Source organism: Micromys minutus, assembly GCF_963924665.1.
Source record: "Micromys minutus genome assembly, chromosome: 1".
Lineage (NCBI taxonomy): Eukaryota > Metazoa > Chordata > Mammalia > Rodentia > Muridae > Micromys > Micromys minutus.
This window is the reverse complement of record NC_137969.1, coordinates 28,759,065-28,783,085: the sequence shown is the minus strand read 5'-3', so window position 1 is coordinate 28,783,085 and position 24,021 is coordinate 28,759,065. Positions and strand designations below refer to the sequence as shown.

At 47.8% G+C, this 24,021-nt stretch overlaps 1 protein-coding gene across 3 annotated transcripts; it reads left to right on the top strand.

Annotated features, from left to right (window-relative positions):
• Window positions 1-7,518: 7,518 nt before the first annotated feature.
• Window positions 7,519-21,392, top strand: TCN2 (transcobalamin 2). 3 transcript variants are annotated; one of them, XM_080932056.1, is made up of 10 exons: window positions 7,519-7,588; window positions 8,021-8,159; window positions 11,490-11,679; window positions 12,532-12,701; window positions 13,540-13,701; window positions 14,786-14,958; window positions 15,078-15,264; window positions 16,469-16,634; window positions 19,207-19,322; window positions 20,875-21,392. In XM_080932056.1, the coding sequence occupies exons 2-10, from the start codon at window positions 8,096-8,098 to the stop codon at window positions 20,934-20,936; spliced, it is 1,290 nt and encodes a 429-aa protein (XP_080788182.1). In that variant the 5' UTR covers window positions 7,519-7,588; window positions 8,021-8,095; the 3' UTR covers window positions 20,937-21,392. The 3 variants fall into 3 exon arrangements, with proteins under 3 accessions (XP_080788182.1, XP_080788180.1, XP_080788181.1); XM_080932054.1 differs by having other exon boundaries at window positions 11,487-11,679; XM_080932055.1 differs by having other exon boundaries at window positions 7,521-7,551; window positions 11,487-11,679.
• Window positions 21,393-24,021: the final 2,629 nt, after the last annotated feature.

Genomic DNA, 24,021 nt, shown 5'->3' with positions numbered 1-24,021 from the left:
TGTGGGCCACCATACCTGGCTACATTAAATTTATTAGTGAACTCCCATTTTTCATTCAAGTCCAGTGGGTCCTATAGGCTTATAGTCACATTTCAAACCAGCCACATCTCAAATGTTCAATGGCCATGTGTGGTCATAGACACTATGCAGGGCAGTACAGCTTCTGATCAAAACTAGCAATCAAATTTAAAATCCCATTTAAATCACACCAGGATTCGTTTCTTTTATTTTGTTTTTGGGACAGTCTGGACTTGAACTCAGTTTGGTAGCCAAGGCTCCGAAATGCTGGGATTGCAGACATGAGCCACTGTTCTCATTTTATGCACTGCGAACTGCATCCCTAGACTTCACAGCAGAGAGTGCATGTGTATGTGTGTGTTTGTGTGTGTGTGTGTGTGTGTGTGTGTGTGTGTGTGTGTGTGTGTGCCTGTGCACCCATTAGCAGTTGATCCTATGAAATGTGGAGGCAGAAAGTCAGGGGTTTGAGTCCAACTTTGGACACCTGAGAACCTGTCTCAAACAAAACCCAAAACAAAGAAGTGATCCTAAAATTTGCAGAATTGGAAAGGCCTTAGAACACCGAAAGCAACTCTGAAAGAGAAAAGCAAAGCTAGAAGACAAACCATCCGACCTCCAGATTTATATAAAGCTACAATAACAAACAATGGGGATGGGCCTGGGTGGCTCACATCAGTAATCCCAGCCCTGGGAGGCTGAGGCAGGAGGATTGCAGTGCAATGCTGGCTGCAACAAGACTCTGCAACAAAGAGGGTGGGGGCAGGGGCCATAGAGAACACTAGTCTAGCTTGTCTACGGCCTCGGGTTCCATACTCAGAATGGGAGTGGGTGGTATGTGAATACTGTGTACATCTGCTCATAAGTGGGGTAGGTGGATGGTTGCAAGAGCAGCAGAAAGAACCCCTCACTAGATGGAACTGGAACACTTAGAGCGACAAATTAAAACTGGTATTAAAACCAAAAAGGGAAAAGAGTTCAATAGGAACAAGCTCATACTGATTAAATAAATGATCAAATATGAGGAGAAATCATTGAAATCAAGTCCTTGTGAAGCACGCCCAGTGCTCCTAACCACTGGGCCATCCCTCCAGGCTTCTTACTGCTTTCTTATTGGAAGAGGAAATTGTAAGACCTGAGAAGGAGGTGTTCCAGTCACTACAGACAGCTTCCCAACAGACCCTTCCAACAGACAAAATGAGGAAATACACATGTATCTTCATGTCTTAGTTTCTTTTCATTAGGTCTTCCGGCCCTATATAATCAAGAGAATTACCCTTAAACGTGCCTACCTAACCTAGGCAATCCTTCCTTCACCGAGATGCCCTTCTCAGATGATTCTAGACTTATCAAACTGACAATTAAAACAAACTCTCACAACATTGAAAAGTTACATGCATAGCTCTCTATAATAGCTTCCCCTGAGTTCACAGTGATGCCTCTAACCGCAACCTGAGTATTAGGCGGGCAAGTGGCAGAAACATAGACACAGTCACGCATGCACAGAATAGCTAGCAAAACAAAATTTAAAAATATTTACAGGGCAAGGTGCGGTAGCATGTCTATAATCTTAGCAACTTGGCAAACACCAGGCTGGCCAGTGTCACATAACCATCAAAATAACATGGCAAGCTAGGATGAGTAATGTATATCTGAAATCACAGCCCTGGGTACTGTTCTGGTTCCCCTAGAGATGAAGGAAGCCACAGCAGAGAGAAAAGGTGACAGCCTTAAGTCTACTCATTGATAAACAGCTTATCCCAGTGTAAGACACCAGAGCCCTGTAAAAGCTGGAGGCATCACGTGCCACGCGTCCTGGCCAGTTCCCTTTCCTTGGCCATCTCTGACTTTTCTGTACGCTGTTCCGTCTGCCTGGAGCACTTCTTGGCCAGAAACATGGCCAAAGCAAGCAAGATAGGTTTGGAGTCCACGTTGACAGTGCATTCAGAGTTCCTCACGGGAGACACAAACCGGTATGAAGGCCAAGTACAGAAAGTTCTCCTCGGGACTTGTCAGCAGGAACCCAAGCGTGTCTCCTCGAAGAGTCCTGGCCAGCAGAGCCACTTGAAGAGAGGAGGTGCAGGGGTGTGATGAAGCCGGTCACCCGGCAATTCAGAGACGCAGCGGCTTACCACCACCACTTACAGTGATCAGAGTCTCGGGTCACATGCACCAAGGTTTTCTCTTTGTCAGTTCAGCCCCAGACCGTAGAATCTGGACACTTGCTAGGTGGTGACTCAATGTTGGTTCACACTCTTTCCTGCACTTGTAGTTGTTGGGAAGAGCTAACACCAAATGAACTGGAACCACGGATCAGACTCTGTGCTGAGGGCCCGTCACATCTCTTGTGCCATCTTAGATAAAGTTTAGCCAGGCGGGGAGGAGAGGCCTTGGTGTCCTCTGTCAAAGCCTTTCGGTTATGGTGCTTGACCATTTGAAGTCTGAAAAAGTTAATCTTTTAAATGTGATCATAACTAGCACAGCAAAACCTTAACAAGCTGAGTTATAACCCATTCCAAGCCTTTCCATTTCTTACTTCCTTTTCTATTTCTTATATATGCCTCCCCCATATGCTTCTTATACTCATTTGGGTGTGAGGAGAATGCCAAATTCTGGTCATTGCTTTAGTATTCTCTAGTAAAATGCAGCAGGCCTTCTAATGATTAACCTAGGTTCTCTGGTTCCTAACTTCCTAAACTCTTTTGCATATCGTTTCTTTCTACAGAATTAGCAGGAAATGTTCCCAACTTTATTTGTGGGTTTCCTGCATGTCCACAGTTTTAGCCTCTGTCCCAGCCTTCGGGGGGCAAAGTGAAGACATCCCGCTTGATGATGTTACTAAGTTTATTTTTAATTAAGATAATTTCTTCCTGCTCCATCTCTCTCCTCCAGACCATCCCAGAACACAACACCAGTGTTTCCAAAAGGCAAAAGGCAAATAGGGAACACCAGAAACAGTTGTATAGATAATTTTATCCAAAAACAATCATGAGCCAGACAGCTCTCTGCTGAAGGCTGGAACTTTGCCACGCAGTCTCATTACAGTCGGAACTGTGTCACAACGCCTCAGTAGCATTTCGATCACTGACTCAGCCATCTTTTAAGTAAACAGAAATGTGTTCTCAACTTATACACACCCACACACAGACACACATATGTATACACATGAACGCACAGGTACACACTGTGACTAATAAGGTGATGGATATTGTTTGAACTTTTCCTGGGGAGATGAGATGAGAGCAAAGGTCTACCCTCCTGAGATGGGGCTCCAATGACAGAGTACGGTAAAAACCTGTGAGTTTATTAGATTTACTCACTGTCTTAGTTAGGATTTCACAGCTGTGAACAGACACCTTGACCAAGGCAAGTCTTATAAATAACAACATTTAATTGAGGCTGGCTTACAGGTTCAGAGGTTCAGTCCATTATCATCAAGGCGAGAGCATGGCAGCATCCAGACAGGCATGGTGCAGGAGGAGCTGAGAGTTCTACATCTTCATCCAAAGGAAGCCAGGAACAGACTGAGCATCCTCAGGCAGCTAGGAGGAGTGTCTCCAAGCCCAGCCCAGAGTGACATACTTCCTCCAACGAGGCCACACCTTCTAATAGTGCCACTCCCTGGGCCAAGCATATGCAAACCATCACACTCACTGAGCATGAGTGGCCCAGAAAAGTCTCACTCAGCGTGGATGATGAACAGCTGCCTAGATGGAGTTCCCACTTCAGTTTTACTTTATACACTTGCTGGTGCTCTGTGACCAGAAGCAACCGGCAATTAGGGCGGAATTACACATAGTTGGGTAGGAGATGCTGCAGTCTCTGGTGAGGGTCTCCTGGCCCTCCCCACCCCTTCCTTCTGTGAGAAAATATCAGCAGACCCCATCTCAGGAGAACTGCTTCTGATACAGACAGAGGTGACTGATGTACTCCCAGGACAGTGGTCCAGAACACGTTCGATGCTTTCATAAGGAGAAGCTCTTCACAGCGTATGTGAATACAAACTTTCCTGTTGGAAACCTTTTAAATGTGCACAGGTGTTTGTCAAATAGATCTAAATAAAGCTGAAAACCTCATAGACATCTACAGGAAAGTACGACGCTCCCAGTTTACAAAGAAGCAGGCTTAGGGAAGTTGCAGCATTTCTGCATGTGTGTGTGTGTGTGTGTGTGTGTGTGTGTGTGTGCGTGCATGCGGCACACATCTGGAGTCGGAGTTCTTCAGGGAGTTTTACTTTGCTTTTGGTAATCAGTTGTTCCTGTTGTCACTTTATCTGGGGTACATGTAACCCTAAGCTATCTCTGAGGGTACGCGTAACCCTGGCTCCTGCAAGGAAACTGCAGGAGGATGAACAGTTTGAGGCTAGCCTAGCTTACATAGTGAGATCCTGCCTCAAAAACCAAAACATAGCAAAACGAAACAAAAACAAACAAAAACAAGAACACACTTTTTTTTTTTTTTTTTTTTTTTTTTTTTTTTTGGCAAGATCTTCTGCAACTATAGCCCAGGCTAACCTAGAACTCATTACCTAGCACAGGATGGCTTCAAGCTCTCAGCAATGCTTCTGCCTCGCTTGGATTATAAGCATGTACTACCATACTCAGCTCACAGGCAAGCCCCCTATCTACTGAGCCACAACTCCAGCCTCTATTAAGTAATGAGTGTGGCATTTGCACACGGGTGTGCCAGTATACTCTGTCCTCATTTGTCCCTCTTCTTCCTGGGTCCTGCCTCCCGATAGTCCCCTCCTGATTTCCATCACTCTTTCCCCCCTTCCAGGAAATTCCTTTTTGCAAACTCTGGCATTTAGACAAGCCAGCACTCTCTCAGAGACTTAAGATAAATAGTTCCTACTTGCTAAAAGGAGTCACTCTCTTGATCTCTGGCACAAGGGACATATGACACCTCCACTGCCCTATGCCCGCGATGCTTGTCAGCGTACCTTGATACTGCTAGGTTCTCTCAGTCCCTGCTAACAAGTACCTGCTACAGAGTCATCCTGGCTGCCACACCTGCCCACTACCCAAATCTCTCCACCCCCCCCAGCCTCCCTTCCCCTCCATCTGTCTTCCTCCCCTCTGTTTTCTCCTACATAACTCAGCCATTTTGACTATTCTCTTGGTGCTCTTGGCCTCCTGGTCTTTGGCTCCTCTCTCTGCCCCCTCTTTCTGTTACTTTCCCCTCATCTCTTCTCATGACCTAGTTCAGTCTGAACCCTTCCAGATGCCCTTGCCTGTGCGCTCCCACATATTAATACTAGCACCCGTCTCCTCCACCATACCTGGGAGTGGTCATGTGCTCATTTTCATCTGCTCCGGTGAACTAGGATTGTTAACATCGTGTATTTTGATTACACGATGAATGTTCTCTGTGTCCCTGCATGGGTCCGCATTTCTTTGTTCTTCTCATTTGGTCTGCATGCCCAAACCTGGATTTTTCTCCTTGGGATTATGTTTCTAACAGTGGGCTAGCCCATTCACCTAAGATCACCAGGGGGTGCTGACCTTTTGTGTAGGGAAGGGTCCCCACAAACCCTGCGGACTCTTCTTCACAGGCAGAGGTTTCTGACGGCCAGAGGGAAGGTGGAGTTGAGTCAAAAGTCAACCAAGGAAGGAAATTTTGATAAACATTCAAGGCCACCAGGGCTGTGTGGGAGGGTCAGCTTCAAGCCTGGACAGCTCAGTGACTCCAGAGAGTCTGTTAGAAACTGGAAAGTTAAGGCAGGTGTGGAATGTAAGGTCCAAAAATTCCTTCCTTGTAGCTCCTGGTCTTGATCAAAGTTATGTAGCAGCCCAGACTAGAATGGGGAATTTTGTTCTTTCTAAAATTTTCTTTAATAGCAAAAATTTGAGAACCTATGATGTTAGGGGAAGAAAAAGAAATCTCTATTAAAAAAAAAAAAGTAGCAGACCTTCAAAGATCACTGGTTATTGGAACACTTTACACCTGAATGCAGGACCTTGGCAGAAATCCAGTTTCCTGGTGACACTGGTATAATCCTGTTAATAAAGGCCCCAAACCTTAGCACAGCTAACTCCATGATGGAACCATTCGGGCTGTAAAACTCAGCACATAGACAGCACCACCTGCCAAAATCAAAACAAAGACCTAGTTCATCAAAGTCCACAGTTCTGGGAAAGTCTTTCAATGCACTAACCTTGCTTTTTGGCTTCTGTAGTTCCATTTCTGGCTAACTGTTCTTGTTAACTGAAGTGTGTCATCCCAGAACATGGTGTGTGTGTGTGTGTGTGTGTGTGTGTGTGTGTGTGTGTACTTAAAAGCTTATCCTGAGAAAGGATAGGGACTACTCTGGGATCCTGAACACCCAGTGTAGTCAGCATCAGCTAATAAAGACTTTCTAATGGCTCAAACCCATGCGGGAGCAATCTTCTCTGGTGAGTACCCCACAACACTGTAGCATCTTCTCCCAGCAAAAGGCATGTGCACTTTCCTTCTTACTGCTGCTTCCCTTCTTACTTCCCAAACTAACTGCTTGCTCCTTCCCTCCTTCCCTCCTTCCTTTCCTCCTTCCTTCCTTCTTTCTCCCCCTCTATGTCTCCCTGAGTTTTGAGATAAGGTCTCACTCAGTAGCCCAGTCTGGATTGGACCTTGGAATGATTCTCCTGTCTCAGCCTCCCACATTCTAGATGTAGGTGTGCACCAAGAACCATGCTCTGCTCCTCACTCCCTCCTCTTCCAGCTTCTCTTCCTCCTTTTAAGGAGACAGAGTCTTCATGGTTGCTTAAACTGGCTGCCAGTCTGTCCTATTTCAGTCTCCTGAGTGGCTGGGATTAGAGGTGTGCACCCCACATGTGACCCCCAATTATGATGTAGTCCTTTGTCCTTTTCAGTTTCTCTGACTGAAACAACACATGCATTACATTAACGAGTACTGCTAATTAATAACTGCTATACAGGTCCATATTTATCCGTGTTGGGTCTTAGCTTGTGATAATTAGCCTGGCACAAAAATAGGTTCTCTTGAAAGTGTGACCTGTGGCAGTTTGCTGTAAAAATAGTTGTAACAAACATCTCAGTTGAAGATGATTAGTGGCATTTTATGGTCTCAGCATTCTCACAAGTGGAACTGGAAAATAACTGTTAGGATAATCTTGTTCCACCCTCTCATTTTATATAGAGAGAATAACTTGAAACTCGGAGAGGTTAAACACTCTAGTCAAGGTCACTCAACAACGCTAGATTCATACTTTGAGTCTCCAGTGGGACCGGGCAGATAAGGAATCTCTTGTTCGATCTGTCAGAATGTTTTTAAGCGACGTTCCTACTTCAGGGCAAATAGCTCTGCAGCCCGGTTCCAAAGGTTTTGCGAGTTGCTGGATTCGCCCTTGATCAACTTGTTCTGTCGCCTCCAGGAAATCCCGGCTGTGTCTGGCTTGATTGAGGAGACTTGTTTGTCCGGGCCAGGTCCAGCAGCTGCCCCGCCTCCTTGGCAGGCTGGCGGCAAAGAACAGCTGACGCCAGAGAGTTCCTGGTGTCACGTGATTACCACAGTTCCCGGTTCTGTTTCTTGTCAAAGTAAGTACTTTCCAGGGACTCCTGTGAAGTGCATCAGGTAGGTGCGCTAATCCTGAATGTCTGCAGCCAGAGCAGCAACGGTGGGGAGTGGGGATGCGAACAGGGGTGGGGTGTGTGTGAGCAGGGGCTGGGATGTGCAGGTGGGGGGTCCGGTGTGCCGGCAGGGGCAGGGCGGACCGACAAGCACTGTCAGACTTGGGACAGACTAGGCATCAGGTTTTCTGTGCCGCTTCCGGGGACTTTAAAAGCTTTGGGGACAGATAAGTTTATCTTGGAGTTGCCTCATGGAGTCCCTTTTTGTTCCCATCTGGAGGACAAACCGCTCTGCCCTTCCTTCTTCCTTCCTTCCTTTGTTCTTTGGCCTCCTGCCCCATAACAGACCTTTCTCCCTTTCTCTCTGCTGATTTAGCAGCGTGCTTCCGGGTGTTGGAGGGACAATTAATCAGTGAAGCTGCCTCTGTCTAAACAGGTGACCAGTTGCAGTCAGACAAGCCCCAAAGGAGGGTCCCAGGAGCCTCTCTCCCACTTCCCATCTGTGCCAGCCATGGAGCTCCTGAAGGCGCTGCTGCTCCTGTCCGGAGTCTTCGGGGCTCTTGCTGAATTCTGTGGTAAGCAACCAGCCAGTGTCTGGACCCTGTTGCCTCTGGGGTCTCAGAGAAGGACGGTTGTCTTGTCCAATCCCCTTGGGGGAACTGGAAACTGGGAGTGGGAGGATAGAGACACTTACCTGTCCCTCGGGTCTCCCACAGCAGGTTTTAACTGGATCTTAGTGCTTGGGCACACTGAATGGACACCTGCTCCCCTTTTCACCCAGACAGAATCTCCCCAAATCATCCAGCAATTTGTTCATTTACTTGGTGCACATGAGACCTCTCTGTGATAGGCCTGGTGTTTCGTCTGGAGAAGAGTACACAGGTCTCAGCTCTCCTAGAGTTTATACTCTAAGGGAGGGGGCTGGCAAAAGGCATGGGGTGCCAAAGCGAGTCACCCTAAGGCAACAATAGAAAGCCACAGGGGCCCATCGAATCAAGGAGAGGGGTGGGAAAGGATGTCCAAAGACTAGAAGGCTCTGGGAAGAAGTCACAGAGGGAGGGGACAGGGGGCAAACATCCCAGGTGAAGTGAAGCAGGCCCATGAAGGCTCCCCCTGACTGCTCCAGATATTCAGCCCAGGGCTGTAGTCCTCAAGAGACCTCTTACAGATTCTAGGGACCTCTTAAGACATAATTGTGACCTCTAGGTTGTAGGTTGAGGCACAGGGATGAGGCAGGAAGCAGAAGGCAGGCCCGTGGCTCACTCCTCTCCTTCCTCCCATGTACCCCGCATGCTCTGTCTCAGCTGAACTTGGGCAAACCTTAAAAAACAGGTGACAGGTGAAGAAGCCATGGATCAGAGAGACCAAAAGGTCTGCTCAAGGTGCCCCCGCTTTAACAGAACCTTACTGAATCTGCTTCTTGAGACCTGAGGCCGGTATCTTTCCTAGGCTTCTTGTCGGACCATGTCCTGTTAAAAAAGCTCTTTATCCTTGGGCTCCTGGTTGCTGTCTAGACAATCCTCAGGGATTCCTTCAGCGAGCCCACCTCAGCCTTCAACTGTTAGCCCCCATGCCCGACCACGTGAGAGCTCCTTCCTTCACCAACACGAGAACTTTGGGGGCTTGGGATGCAGTCCCTTCTTCAGTTCTGTAACTTTGGTAAAGTGAGCTGAGGCTGTTTGTTCCTCCTTCCTTCCTCCTTGGTGCGGTGTGAGGACACCACACTTGCGTCATCAGCCAAGGTTCTGCATGCAAGGGAATGGACAGGCCAGATCTCTAAAGTACACAGAGAGGGAGGGCTCCGGTCTTCTGAATGCAGGCAGTCAGTCCTCGGGTGAGAGGGAGAAGGCTGGACAACCCTATGCACAGGATGCTGTAGTGCAGGAGTGTGTGTGTGTGTGTGTGTGTGTGTGTGTGTGTGTGTGTGTTTGATGGGGCTGTGTTAGTCAGGGTATGGTGGTTTAGTGCTTCACAGCCTTCCTAATAGTGCAACCCTTTTAATACAGTTCCTCATTTTGTGGCGAACCCCCAACCATCAAATTATTTTTGTTGCTGCTTCCTAAGTGTAATTTTGGTACGGTTATAAATCATAACGTAAACTTTTTGTTTTGGCGATAGAGGTTTGCCGTGGGGGTCGCAACCCACAGGTTGAGAACCGCTGTGCTAGCAGCGCTGCACAGTGTGTGTTTTGAGACACTGGCTTACAGGATGTGGCCCTGGTAGTCTGGAAATGGCTGTCTCGTGGTGGAAAGACTGCGAATCCTATAGTTGTTCAGTCTGTGGAGCTGATTATCTCTGCAGACTCCATATGATGCTGGAGGCCTGGAGGGCTCCTGAGGAGTTGATGGTCTTCAGTGTATGTTGGAACCATGAAGAAGGTAGACTTAATACCAGCCAGAGCAGTAGAGTAGATAAACTTCCCAGTGAGGGCAAGCAGACAAAAGGGAAAGTTTCCTCCTCCTTTCCCTTCTCTGGGCTGCCATCCAAAAGTTTGAGCCAGATTTAGAGTGTGTCTTCCCACTTTGAGTTGTAATCTCATTAAGACAAATTCTCATAGAAGTGTCCAGCAGCTTGGGGTTTGGTTGATTCCGTATGCAGTTAAGTTGACAACCAAGATTAGCCATGATAGCAATCTTGCCTAACGCCACTTTGCCTAGCTGGAGTGAATCTGCCTGGCTCCTTCCTTCTAGAGAGGATAAACTGGTATCAGCCTCCTCTTACAGGCACGATAGCTGACTCAGGATGGAGGTCAGAGCCTGGGGTGGGGTCTCTGGGCTCCCTTACTAGCTTTAGGGAAAAGTGGAAGATCAGAGTTCTAGGCTGAGCTGGAGCTCAGCTGGGAGAGTGCCTGCCTACCATGAACAAAGCCCTGGGTTGAGTCTCCAGCATTGTATAATCCAGATGTGGTGGCATACGCCTGTAACCCCAACATGTGGGGAGTAGAGGCAGGAAGATCAGGACTTCTAAGGCCATCCTCAGGGAGATGCTAAGTTTGAGGCCAGCCTGCAATCCATGATACCCTGCTTAAATAATAAAGTGTCAGAAAGCTAGGGAGGACCTGGAAGATACTCAGACAGAACTCTGGAAAAACAAAGACAGATCTCCCTTTTGGGTAAGTCTTCCCTGTTCCTACCAGGTCTCACACTATGATGTATTCCAAGCCTTTGTCCCTTAAGCACTGAGATTGCAGGCCTGTGTCACCGTGTTCAGCTAGTGCCTGACTATCGGAATGAACGTGTCGTGAGAAGCCAGCCTGGTGCCCTGGCCTGGCCCATAAAGCCAACAGTCATTTTGAGTTCATTCTTTGGGAATGGCCCCCTTACATTCGTAGATACCTATGACTTCTGTGGAAACATTCAGAGAGATGAGGCGTGGGGGGCTGGGGCTCTGAACAGTGAACAGAATACATTCGTGAGAGTATCAATAGCAAGGGAAGGGGTGGCAGTTTGACACAGTCTTGGTTCTGCAGCATCATATAAGACCCAGCCTGACTTTGAACTTCTATTTCCTTTTCTGTGCAAAGCAACAACAAAAATATCTATCTACACCATAGGGCTGATGTGAAGGTCAAAAGAGATGGGTGCCTGGCCTACTGCTGGGCTTGGTCTTTAGTCACTCCTGATAGGTGGGGTGGTTGCCTGGCAACAGCGTCCTTTGATCTCAGCCCATCACCTCTCCTTGGCCCATTCTAATTCCTCTTAGGAGATGCCTGCTTTCCTTTTTTTACCTGATGCCTTTCACCATAGTGGACATTTCTGCAGGCAGGCTGTGGGCTGTGTGGTAATGGGAATAGAAACCCTTATTCCCTAGAGAAGGTTTTGTCTAGAAGGAGGTCAGAATAGTTGCTTGCTAGTGGCATGGCGTGGCTCTGGGGCGTCTCTCACACCATTTTCTTTTCTCAGTAGTCCCAACGATAGACAACCAGCTGGTAGAGAAGCTGGGCCAGCGTCTCTTACCTTGGATGGATCGGCTTTCCTCAGAGCAGTTGAATCCCAGCGTCTTCGTTGGCCTGCGACTTTCCAGCATGCAGGCTGGGACAAAGGAGGACCTCTACCTTCACAACCTCAAGCTCCATTACCAGCAGTGCCTCCTGCGGTATTACTGTTCTCTTGACTTTCCCCACGACTTGATCCATGTTATAAGAGATAGGAGACTGGATTCTAGTTGGGGTATTTCATGGCTTTTTGACAAACTCTAGGAGTATTTTGTCTACTCTGAGCCTTTCTCCATCTGCAGAGTTCAGGGGTAAGTGGTACTAGATCAGAGATGCTAACACATGCTCTTTGTCCTGAAATGGCATCTCGGATTCCTGAAGCAGTACCTAAGTCTTCCTATGCCCCCCATTTGTGTCTGAGGCAAAAGTGATTAGTCCATGAGCCCCAAAGCAGCACCACCAGTACCTCAGGAAGACATAACCAAACATATGATTGCATATTGATACAAAGTAGCAGTATCTAACTTTCAGTAGCTTACTCTTATACTACAGACACTGCTAATTCACAGCTATGTTCTTTCATGCAGTCGAGAAGCAGCATAATTCTGTGCTCCTTCTCCAAGAGTGGCCATTAAAAAGAGGCCTGCTCTGGGGTTTGAGTGAGAGGCGAAGAATAAGAATAAGCCATCAATCACTAGGCATAGTGGTGTGCACCTTTAATGCCCGCTCTTGGGAGGCAGACGGGCGGTTCCTTCTCAAGAATGCAGGGAAGGGAGAGAAGATAAAGGAGAGAGTTCATGGCCAAACTGGGGGTCAAACTGTGTGATCTGGATGTAGGCACCCTTATGTTTTATCCTTGATTTATCTCACTTTTTGTTTTAAGAATCTGTGGCATGTGCCTCATACCAGCACAGCTGATGGCTAATTCCACTTTGTGACCTTAGTGTGGGCCAAGCCCAGCTTATCAAGGGAACACCTTCTCATAAAGGTGTTCTTGTCTTGCCTCGTCCTAGGTCCACCTCCAGTGATGATAACAGTGGTTGTCAGAACCAGCTTTCGGGGGGCAGCTTGGCCCTCTACCTGCTTGCTCTCAGGGCCAACTGCGAGTTCTTTGGGAGCCGAAAGGGTGACAGATTGATCTCACAGCTCAAGTGGTTCTTGGAGGATGAGAAGAAGGCCATTGGTAAGGACAACATCTAAGTGTGTAGGAACATCTAGGAGGGCTCATCAAATGGTTTCATTGTTTATAGTTTTGAGGCAGGCCTCGGACTCTTGTTCTCAGAGGGAATCAGAACGTTGGGGTTTCTTTTCAGACCTCTTCTAACTCCCTCTTTGTCCACATCACATCTACCTAGAGGCTCAGGCTGGACTCGGTTGCCACACTTGACCCAAGCTTTCCATGCACAAGCTATTGGGATGCTCAGCCACCAAGACTGAGCAGTTTTCCACCTCTGGGACACCGGTACAGCCTCCTCTCCGCCTACTCCTTAGCCTCTGTCAACTTTCCAGCCTCCTGACTTAGACCCAGTGCCCAACAGCTAAAGCAGGGCTTTTCAATCTAAACCTGTTCATGCAGCTTACAGCTTGCAGGGCCCTCTCACTCTTCTATTCATAACCCCAGGCCCAGCCTGGCTGGTCTCTTATGCTTTCTAGGCACTGCTGGCTTGCTTCTCTATGTGCTCCAGGAACAATGACCTTCACAAGTAAGCCTAGATATTTATATTTGCCCCACAGAGTGACTTCTATGAAGAATTCTGTCTCAATTCCTAGCTATTTAAAGATTTCTGATCCTGGCTCTGGGGATCTTGGGACACATTTCTGTCACAATTTTGCAGTTCCATGAGTGTGTGTTGAGCTATCATCTTCTATTCTGACCTGCAAACACAGAACCTGGCATACACTGGGACCTCAGCCAGGCAGCCTGTGGTCCTGTGAGCTATGGGGCTTCTTGTTAAGAAGAGACTGAGAGGGAAACCCTCAACCCTGATGTGACTCTCTGCTCCTTGCCTTTCTAATCTCAGGGCACAATCATGAAGGCCAACCCCACACCAGCTATTACCAGTATAGCCTCAGCATCCTGGCACTGTGTGTCCACCAGAAGCGGGTCCATGACAGTGTGGTGGGCAAGCTCCTGTATGCTGTTGAACATGACTACTTTACCCACCAGGGCCACCTCTCTGTGGGTGAGTGGACAAACCTAACCTCCCCCAGCCCCAGGGGAAGGACTGTATGACTTACCCCATGCTCACCTTTCCTTGGAACAGCTCCTCTTCAGATCCCTTAGAAATGAAATGGTGGGGACTGTGAGTCAGCTTTGAAACTGGACTTGCATTCTGACCCCAGCTCCATCACATGTTCACTGTAGGTCACCACCCCTCCCCCCACCAGTCAAGCTTTTCCTTGAAAACAACCCCCCAGCAGCATCTCAGTAAAAGGTGCCTTAAAAGCAGAAGTCTTAGCACACACTGGGTGCTCTTGACACAATATAACCTGGGGACTCTGATACCTAGATTTTGATCCATTTCTCACTGTGTGACCTTGGGCCACTGTATCCATTTTTTAATCATCATAATTCAAGGTCTCTGCTAGGCCTGGGCTTCTGTGAGTGAATAAGGCCTCATGGAGGGTGGGCAGGATACATAAGGTAGGGAAGGGGGGTGCTTGGTAGATGACTTCCCAGAGAGAAAAAGGCACCAGGACTTCTGTTAATGAAAGACTTGTCTCAGAGGCTTGTAGAGAAACATGGTAGACACATTAATGTTACCTATCAGGAAGAAGAGATCTTAAAAATCCACAGGCCCTGATAGCTTCCTTATCAATTAAGTCAGACTGCCTGAGGGTAGATAAGGTAGCTAGAGCTAGCTGTTGGCATCAAACTCTCCAAAGGGGCTGGAGATGTAACCCAGTGGAAAGTGCCTAGCGTGCCTGAGGTCCCAAATTCAATACTCAACAGTATGAAAGCAATATGAATTAATTCATCAATAAAATAAAGCTCCCTCTGTGGTCTCAACGTGCGTCCCGGTTTAGGAGCAGGAACTGCAGAGTCCATCCTCTTGGGACTCTCTTCAGTCTGTCCATCTGACCTATTGTTCTCTGGCTGCTCAGTGGCCAATAGTTTGTCTAGGTCTAAGAGGTTTTCTGGGGCTTAGTGTGTCCAGTGTTAGGACCAGGGAAGTCCTGGGCAACTCATCTGGATTGGTATTGTATATGATCCTGAGCCCCCAAAACCCCAAGCTGTCCAGTTCATTCTAGGTCCTGTCCCCCTAGACACAGAAGCCATGGCTGGCTTGGCCCTCACCTGTTTGGATCAACTCAGTTTCAACTCTGATCTGAGACCACGGATCACCATGGCTATTGAGACAGTGCGAGAGAAGATCCTGAAGGCCCAGACCCCCGAGGGCTACTTTGGGAATGTCTATAGCACCCCATTGGCGCTACAGGTTGGAAAGAGACTCTGGAGCCATGACCACTCAGGGGGTCAACGGAGGGTGGGCTGCTTAGAGCCTGGAAGACCTGGTCCTTTTCCAGTGGCTGACCTATGACCTTCTCTTCCCCACAGATGCTAATGACCTCTCCTGCATCTGGGGTAGGGCTGGGTGCAGCTTGCCTCAAGGCAAGGACATCCCTGCTGCTCAGCCTACAGGACGGGGCCTTCCAGAATCCTCTGATGATTTCTCAGCTGCTACCCATCCTGAACCACAAGACCTACTTGGATCTTATCTTCCCAGACTGCCAGGCGCCCAGGGGTAGCTGAGCCCTTTCTGTCTCTCTCTGTGGGTCCCAGTGATGGGTGATCCATCAGTTATACTTTGCTGAGCCAACATGAGCATGTGGGTCTGCACCAGGACACAGCAGCTAAAATGAGGCCACAGCCTTCTGATGCTCACAGTGTGGACACAGATACCAAATAAGTGCTCCGGGTGGTACCCACTGTGTGATAGCCGCTATGGAAATGTTTGAGCCAATGGATGGAAGAGTGTATTAGCCTCAGCCCTCTAAAGGAGCAGCACTGGTAGGGTGATTTATTGGATTGGCATCCGCTATATGGTACAGAGAGTCCAACTGCGGCTCTCTGCTCTCTCACTGGATGTCTCCACAGTCCCAGTATGAGACAGGAGGCCTGCAGGAGTCTGGAGAGCTGCTAGCCTTCTGTTGACATCAGGAGTGTGAGGAAGTTGGTTTTGATATCAGCAAATGAATGCTGTAAACAGGGCAGATGAAGTAGATAGTGAGAGTGAGGGCAGGTAGCCAAAAATCAGGTTCCTTCTTCTGTGTCCCTTTTGTCTGATCTGCCCCTGGAAGGTGCTGCCCACAAATGCAGAGGGTCTCCCCCGTTTTGAATAATCTGATCAAGAAAATCCATCTCATGAATACTTGGAAACTTGCATTTTAGTTGATTCTAGATCCAGTCAGGTTGAAAAGTAAGATCATCACAGATGAGTGAATGATCCAATGGGTGGAAAGACACATTTAGTTAATGTTGATTTCCAAAGACTTTCCAGGGAGTGGGAGGAGAGGGCAAAGGAGCAGAGAAGGCCAAAACCCAGAGCCTAGTAATGCAGGGGCATCATGGGAAAGAGTGGTCTGGGAGAATGAACAGGATTAGATCAATGCAGAGAAAGAAGAAGCATCTGCTAGGGGCGACCAGGATGTGACTAGAACAAATTCAGAAAGGGTCGTGTGAGGTGCAGTGTGTCAAATAGGACAGAGACAAGAGACAAAGACACCAGCAAGGGGCTCAGGCTTGGGCAGGGGGGGGATATAGAGGCTGAGGGCCATAGAGACTGGAATAAGAACCAGGTTTTGGCCTAGCAGGTGTTCATGCCATTGACTGAGCTATTTTGAGGGAAGGCCGTGGGCCACTTGGGAAAGATGTCCATAAGAAGAAAGGACTCATATCCAGGTTCCCAATCCTCATGACAGTGGCTTCTTCCCTTCTCCCTGACATAGTCATGTTGATGCCAGCTGCTGAGGACCCTGTCCACATCTCAGAAGTCATCAGCGTCACACTCAAGGTCTCCAGCGTCCTGCCACCATACGAACAAACAGTTTTTGTCTTTGCTGGCTCCTCCTTGGAAGATGTCCTGAAGATGGCACATGACATTGGAGGATTCACGTGAGGCTCTTGAAATGGGATCATGGGAAGGATGGGGAACAGAGGAGTTTCTTAGGAGAAGTTCTGGTTTAATTTCTGAATCTACCTTCTCCACTCCTTTCTGGCCTGTGTTTTGGACCTGTAGTGTTTGGCCGGTGGGGGGATCTGTGGACAGCCACTGTCATCAAGAGACCCAGACTTGGAGTCCCACTTCCTTATTCCCCATCCACTCCCCTACAGCCCCATGCTAGACATTATTGAGTGAGGAAATGAGATTTTCCTCCTCTTCATAGGGCCACAGTGAGGAACCTGTGATGGTGCACTGGTGGGCATGTTTTGGGTAGGTTTAAGACTCGGTATGAGGTGAGAGCTGCAGGAAGATTAACTGCATCAAATAACCCTCTCCATTAATCACCCTGAGAAGGTAGACACTTGTCCCATGAGATGGATGGACGCGCCTCCCCAGGGTTAACTCTGGCTCCGAGCAGCCGAGTCCTTCCGACCAGCCTGCTCTCTCCCCTGGATTCTTGCCTCATCTTGAGAAATCCCTGCTTTCTGTTCCCAACAAGAGTTCCAGGGAGAGCCACCAGGAACACAGCTTAGAACACAGCTGTGTAAACACCACTGTCATTTTTTTTGTTTGTTTTCAAGGCAGGGTTTCTCTGTGTAGCTCTAGCTGTCCTGGAACTCACTCTGTAGACCAGGCTGGCCTCAAAAGCTCATAGAGACCCCCCTGTATCTGCCTCCTGAGTCTTGGGATCAAAAGTCTTTAAGGAACAAAAATGCCCCACTTCCCAAGTTAAGTGACTTATTCTCCCTCCCCCTTTTGGAGGACTGATTCTGGAGCCTTTTACAGGCTAAGTGAGAACTGTACTATTGAGCTATCAGATATTAGCTTTTCATTGGAAACGAGGTCTGCATTAGTCACATGTCTCGCCACTGTGACAAAAGACCTTGCCTTACGGAGGCGAAGTTCGGAGAGAAGCTGGTTTGAGCTCGAGGTTCTGGGTGAGACAGATCACTGGGGTGGAACCTTGTTGTGTTCACAACTGGGAAAGCTATGATGAGGGTCACTGTGCACAGTCTGCTCTGCTTCCCACCCAGTGAATGACCCAGCCCAGGAGGTAGGATCACCCAGATGTGGAGCAGTACTTTCTTTCTTCAATTAAGCTAATCTAGAAACCCCCTCCCCAGACGTACCCAGAAATCTGTTTCCATACTGACTCTAAATCCCAGTAAGCTGATAATCGATATTAATCATCATGTGTCTCTCTATGTTTCCAGGCTGGCCTTGAACTTTCAGTCCTACAATAGTCACTTTCGTAATGTGACTTAGAGGCACTAATGTGTTTATCCAGTGAAAAGTCCCTCCCTCCTCCCTCTTTCCCTTCCTTCCTTCTTCTCCTTCATCTCCTCCTCTTCTCCTTCCCCTTCTCTCTCCCCTTCCCAGTATTTGTGTTTGTGTACTGAATCAAAACACAGAAAAAATGGGATTTCAGGCTTTTAGTCAGGTGTTTTAGGACCTCTGAGAGGCCACTATGAATGTCAGTCTGAGCTGCTCTTCTGTTAGAGTGGAAGGCAGCCCGAGAGGAGTTCAAGGGCCAGAAAGTGCGGGAGACTCCATGGGAGGCATTGGATCTCAGGGCAGACAGACAGATGTGGCGAGAAGCGGCCCAGAGCAGCCGTGGAGAGCCTCAGAGTTAAGGGATGAGCACTAAAAAGGGTTGTTCATAGGGGTACTCAGGAGGGAGAAACAGGCAGATCTCTGAGTTCAATGCTAGCCTGATCTACAGAGAAAGTTTCAGGGCTATACAGACAAACCCTGCCTCAAAAAAAAAAAAAAAAAAAAAAAAAAAAAAAAAAAAAAAAAAGAAAAGAAAAAAGAAAGAAAAAAGAAACTAAACAAAAAAAGAAAAAAAGGCTGTCTATGGGGACGGACTGCTTGGCAATTAAGAGCTGTGCTGTTCTTACAGAACCCAAATAACAGTTCCCAGCACCCACATAGCAGGGCTCAGAATGCCTACAACTCCATATCCAGAGGATTCAAGGCCTCTTCTGACCTACACACACACACACACACACACACACACACACACACACACGCACGCACGCACGCACGCACGCACTCATGCACACACACCCATTCGTGCACATACACAAATGTTAAAAGAAAATGAAAAGGGCTGTTCTGTGACATCCCCTTTTTTACCTTGCTGTGTAGCTGAGGGTTGTCTCAATCATCTAGTCCTGAGATTAGGGGTGTGTACAACCATAGTCAGTTTATACGGTGGATCAAACCAAGGACTGGCTAAGCGCTGGTGTGTGAGGCTGGCAGAGGTGGGTGGATGCTGCCCACCATCATCAGTCAAGACAGTGTTCCAAGAACGTGCCCACTGGCCCATCTGATGGCAACAATCTCTCTTCCCAGGCATCTCCAGTTTGTTTTCTGTGGTTCCAAACTAACCAGCACAGAAGTGCTAGGAGAGTGCTAGCCCTGAGAGAGACAGAATCTGCTGCTATGGGCGACAACCCCCACAACCTCCCCCTCCCTGGCTTTCCTCCTGGGGACAGCAGCTACTTTTCTATTTTTTAGGTATGGGACCCAGCCCTCCTTGTCAGGCCCCTACCTGACATCCGTACTAGGAAAAGATGCTGGGGATAGGGAATACTGGCAGCTCCTCCGAGCCCCAGATACCCCACTGCTGCAAGGTGAGTCTGTCGCCTGCTGTCCTGGATATGCCAGCTGACCCAACAGAGAGGCTGCATTAGCCCAGCCCAGCCTTTCCTTTGAGCCTTCCTGGGCCACAGCATCAGAAAACCACTCATGTTCCAAAATACTTACCTGAATTCTTAGAGTTTTTATGGATGTTGTCTTGTGAGTCCAAGACACAGGAAAGAACAAAAGCTTACATTTCACTACCCAGAAATTAAGTTTGAAATTTTAGAAGAGATTTTTTTTCTAAAACATTATTTTTAATTATGTATATATGTGTTTGTGTGTGTGTGTGTGTGTGTGTGTGTGTGTGTGTGTGTGTGTGTTTGTACACATGAGAAAAGCACTTTAGGTAGCCAAAAGAGGATTGGATCCTGGTTGCTCTGAGGCCTCCTTTTTTTTTTTTTCTTTTTTTTTTTTTCTTTTTAAGTTAAGTTATTTTTTTGGAACATGCATCTACATGTCTCAACCTCCTGGGATTTCTGGTGTGTTCCCACCATCCTGGCTTTGAAGGCTCCACTTCTTAACTTAAATACCTCCCAGTCACCTTCTAATACTGTCATTGTTAAGTTAGATTTAAGTGCATGGATTTGGGAGACACAGACATTCATAACAAAGCATTTGTCCTTAAGAGGAAATCTCCTAGGCTGGAGAGATGGCTCAGTGGTTAAGAGCACTGACTGCTCTTCCAGAGGTCCTGAGTTCAATTCCCAGCAACCACATGGTGGCTCACAGCCATCTGAAATGAGATCTGATGCCCTTATTTGGTGTGTCTGAGGACAACTACAGTGTACTTATAATAAATGCATACATACATACATACATACATACATAGAGGAAATCTCCTCTTTGGTGGTGCACACTTCAAGAGACTGCAGGAGGATTCCTGTGAGTTTGTTGCTAGCCTGGTCTACATAGTCCAACTCTGTCTTAGCCACTGTCCCCACCAAATGAAAATAAGTCAGCAAATGGAACTGCCCCTGAACACCTGGCTTCTTAAGGAACCTCTCTAATTTCTCCAAATTGCTGTTATTTATTATTTCCAAGTCATTAATTTTGTGAGGCTAAGAATGAGCTCAGGTCTCAGGCCTGCCAGGCAATGGATCTTCCTCTGACCACGCCCAAAGATGCTAGGTTTATCTTCCCCCTTTCTCCAGTGGGACTTGAAGCCAGGTATTCTCCTGGATTGAAGGGTTGCTTCTGGGACACTCATTGGTGACATCCTCTGGACCACACTAAGCCAGTCCCTTTGCCTGACAACTCCATTTTGAAGATGTTGACCCTGCCAAGCAGATACTGCCCTGGTTTCCACCGATGTTATCCAGCTTTAGTCCCATGTCTACCCACTGGGGGGTGCTCTCTCGGCCATGTGAGCCTGTGGCCCGAGGGATCCTACCAAGGCTGGTTCTGAGTCAATGACTGGCTTCCAGCTTTCCACCACCAAACCTGAGTTTGTCTTACAGATGTGGCTTCAGGGTAGTGGTCACATGATGTGGTCTGGGTGAGACCTTGCCTTGCTAACCCCCTTTGCTTCATTGTTCTCTGCAGGTATTGCTGACTACAAACCCCAGGATGGAGAAACCATTGAACTTCGGCTAGCAAGATGGTAGCCCTAGGCTCCCTCCTGATGTCTTCGGACCCTGCTACCACCTCAAGTGCACTTGGAACATTATCCCCCAGATCACCTCAGCTATCTTCCCAGAGAGGAAGGACCTAAGCCACTGCCCACCTGGAAGCCGGAAGGAAAAAGACTCCCCCAGGGGAGGCTGTTGTCTTGAGTTTGGCCTGCATGACTCCACAGGCCTTTCACAGAGACTGCCCCGTAGTCTGAGGAACAGGCTGCCCTTGACTTCCTCTACATAAAGAAGTTTGCTGGCTATGGGTGTTGTGGGTACCATTGCTCTGGGACTAGGGTCCTGCAAGAAGGACCTCCATGTCCCAGGGGCTGTGGTTCCAACTGGCACACCCTGCCCCGCTCTCTGTTATCAGGGTGGTGATCCCAGAGCTGGTCATGAGGGGCAGCCTTTGGCCCTCAGCAGGGCTTTCCAACACGATTAAAGCCTTGATTTACCTTACCTGGCAGCAGTGTCCCGGTGCCTCATGTTCATTGTTTGAAGGCAGAGACCTCTGGGGAATCCAGCAGGACTTGTGGCTACTCTGCTGTGTAACATATGGTGAACTGGCATAAATAGAGTTGACTACATCTTTGTAAATATTGTGTGGATCAGCCTTCTGGGTTATGAGCATTTCCATCTCTCACTATAAAGATAAGGAAACCAGGGACACACCCAAGGTCTCGAGCTGGGCAGTGACACTATAGGAGGTGATGTCAGGCAGGAGATATGACACAGATAAGGCCACTGGTCCTGACGGACCAAGAGGTATTTGCTGGGGACTGAGAATGTACTGAGTAGTACAACACTTGCCCTGCATGTGCAAAGTCTTGGGTTCTGTTCCCAGAACTGCAAGAAACAAGAACTATACACATTTGATGGGCTAGGGGTGTTGTTCCATTGTTACAGTGCCTACCTATCATGCACGAAGCCCTGAGTTTAGCACCATATAAGGTCAGGCTTAATGGCATACACCTGAAATCTCAGTTCTTGGGAGACAGAGGCAGAAGCATCAGAAGTTTAGGGTTATCCTTTTCTGAGAAGAAATTTGAGGCCAGCCTGGACATAGATCTTTGTCTCAAGATGGGTGACAGTGGCACACACCTTTATTCCCAGTGCTTGGGAGGCAGAGGCAGGCAGATCTGTGAGTTCAAGGCCAATCTGGTCTACATAACGAGTTCCAGGACAGCCAGGGCTACACAGAAAAAGACCCTGTCTTGAAAAACCCAAAACAACAACGACAAAACAAACCCAAAACAACCACCCCAAACAAAACAGAAGCAACAACAGAATTGTCTCAAAACAAAAATCTGAAACAGACCTATATTTGCCCAAAAGACTCCACCCACTAACCTGAAGACAGTGGAGGTCAATCTAAACCTAGAAGTTGGAACTTAGGGCTGTGTCACCTGCAGCAGCAGTAGTAGCAGCTCCTGTCCAGCCTGGTGTCTGACTCAGCTGTGGGGTATTGCTCTGATTTATGGTGTGTTTGTGACTGTGGTCTCCTCATAGGTCACATACAGGACACTAGAGCCAAATATAGAAACGACCCATTCAGGCTTGAAGCCCTGAGAAAATCAGCCGATACTTCAACATCTGCAGCATAGTTACTAGGGTTCGGTTCTTTGCTTCCCAGCCTCTCTCAGAAGTGTTTGCTGTACTACCTGCTTTGCAGAGAGCTGGGCCCCTCCAACAGCAGGGCTCAGATTTGAGGGATTCTTGGAAGGCTTCCCTAAGATTTTGAATAGACCCCAAGGAATGTGAATGAGCCCTCTACCCCAGCGATGTTCTTGAATCTGGGTCTCCTAGCCCCCGCCGTTCACCCACATGCAAACATCTTCCTACTGAGAGCCCTGCAGTCCGATGTTGAGACAGGTTGAAATGGGCTTCAGAGGCTAGAGAAACGGCTCAGTGGTTAAAAGCACTTACTGCTCTTGCAGAGGACCCGAGTTTGGTCTTTAGCCCCACATGGTAGTTCACAACCACTAGTAACTCCAGATCGGGGAGATCTGATGCCCTTTTTGGCTCTGCATGCACCAGGCATAAACATGGTGTATCTAAAAAAATAAAAATTGTTCAAGGAGCTGGAGAGGTGGCTAAGGGGTAGGAGCACTGACTGCTCTTTCAGAAAACCCAGATGAATTCCCATTACAACTGTCTGTAACTCCAGTTCCAGGGGAGCCAACCCCCTCACATAGACATACATGCATACATACATACAAACATACAGGCTAAACACCAAAGCACATAAATCAAATAAATTTTTTTTTTAAATGGGCAAGAAGTGGGCAGTGGCACATGCTTGTAATCTCAGCACTCCCACACAGACATACACACCACTAATAATAAAAAATTGTAATTGGAAGAATTATTTTTTAAATTATATGTAAATACACTGTAACTGTCTTCAGACACACCAAAAGAGGGCATCAGATCTCATTACAGATGGTTGTGAACAACCACGTGGTTGCTGGGATTTGAACTCAGGACCTCTGGAAGAGCAGTCAGTGTTCATAACCACTGAGCCATCTCTCCAGCCCCTGGAAGAAATACTTTTTAATTGAAAGCTTAGTAGATAATGAATTAAAAATTCCAGAGGAATATAGTTCGCTGAAAGCCCAGATTCCTCTTCTTTAAAAAAAAAAATTGTATGAGCACGCGTGCGTGAGTGTGTGTTGTGTGTGTGTGTGGAGGGGGTGATTCAGTTTCCCTTTCATAACTCTTCTTGGAAAAACTATCTAAATGCCCCAGATTTTGGTTCTCACCCTGGAAATCTATCTACACTCTCCGCTGTTCAACTTGGGTTACTCAGCAGCGACCTACAGCTCCCTCAGGCATCAGACTCATCGGAGGCAGGTGTGACAATGTAGATTCCTGGTTCATCTGGGACAGAGATCTGATTTGGGTCCCAAGTGGGACTGGCTTATTTTCACCGGAATTTCATTGTGAAGAGATTTGGAACGCTTGCAACTGCGCCGGGTCACGACCACCAGAGGGCGCTGCGGACCGAGCTACACAGTCTCGCTTCGAGATCTTGTTTCTCTAGGCAGGTTGTCGTCCTGGACTTGTCAGACCGCAGAGC

Bases quoted from the DNA above. Each gene is read 5' to 3' on its own strand.
- TCN2 (XM_080932054.1), top strand. From the start codon at position 8,096: ATGGAGCTCCTGAAGGCGCTGCTGCTCCTGTCCGGAGTCTTCGGGGCT. The intron at 8,160-11,486 runs GTAAGCAACCAG...TTCTTTTCTCAG, and splicing joins GGCTCTTGCTGAATTCTGTG to TAGTCCCAACGATAGACAAC. The intron at 19,323-20,874 runs GTGAGTCTGTCG...TGTTCTCTGCAG, and splicing joins AGATACCCCACTGCTGCAAG to GTATTGCTGACTACAAACCC.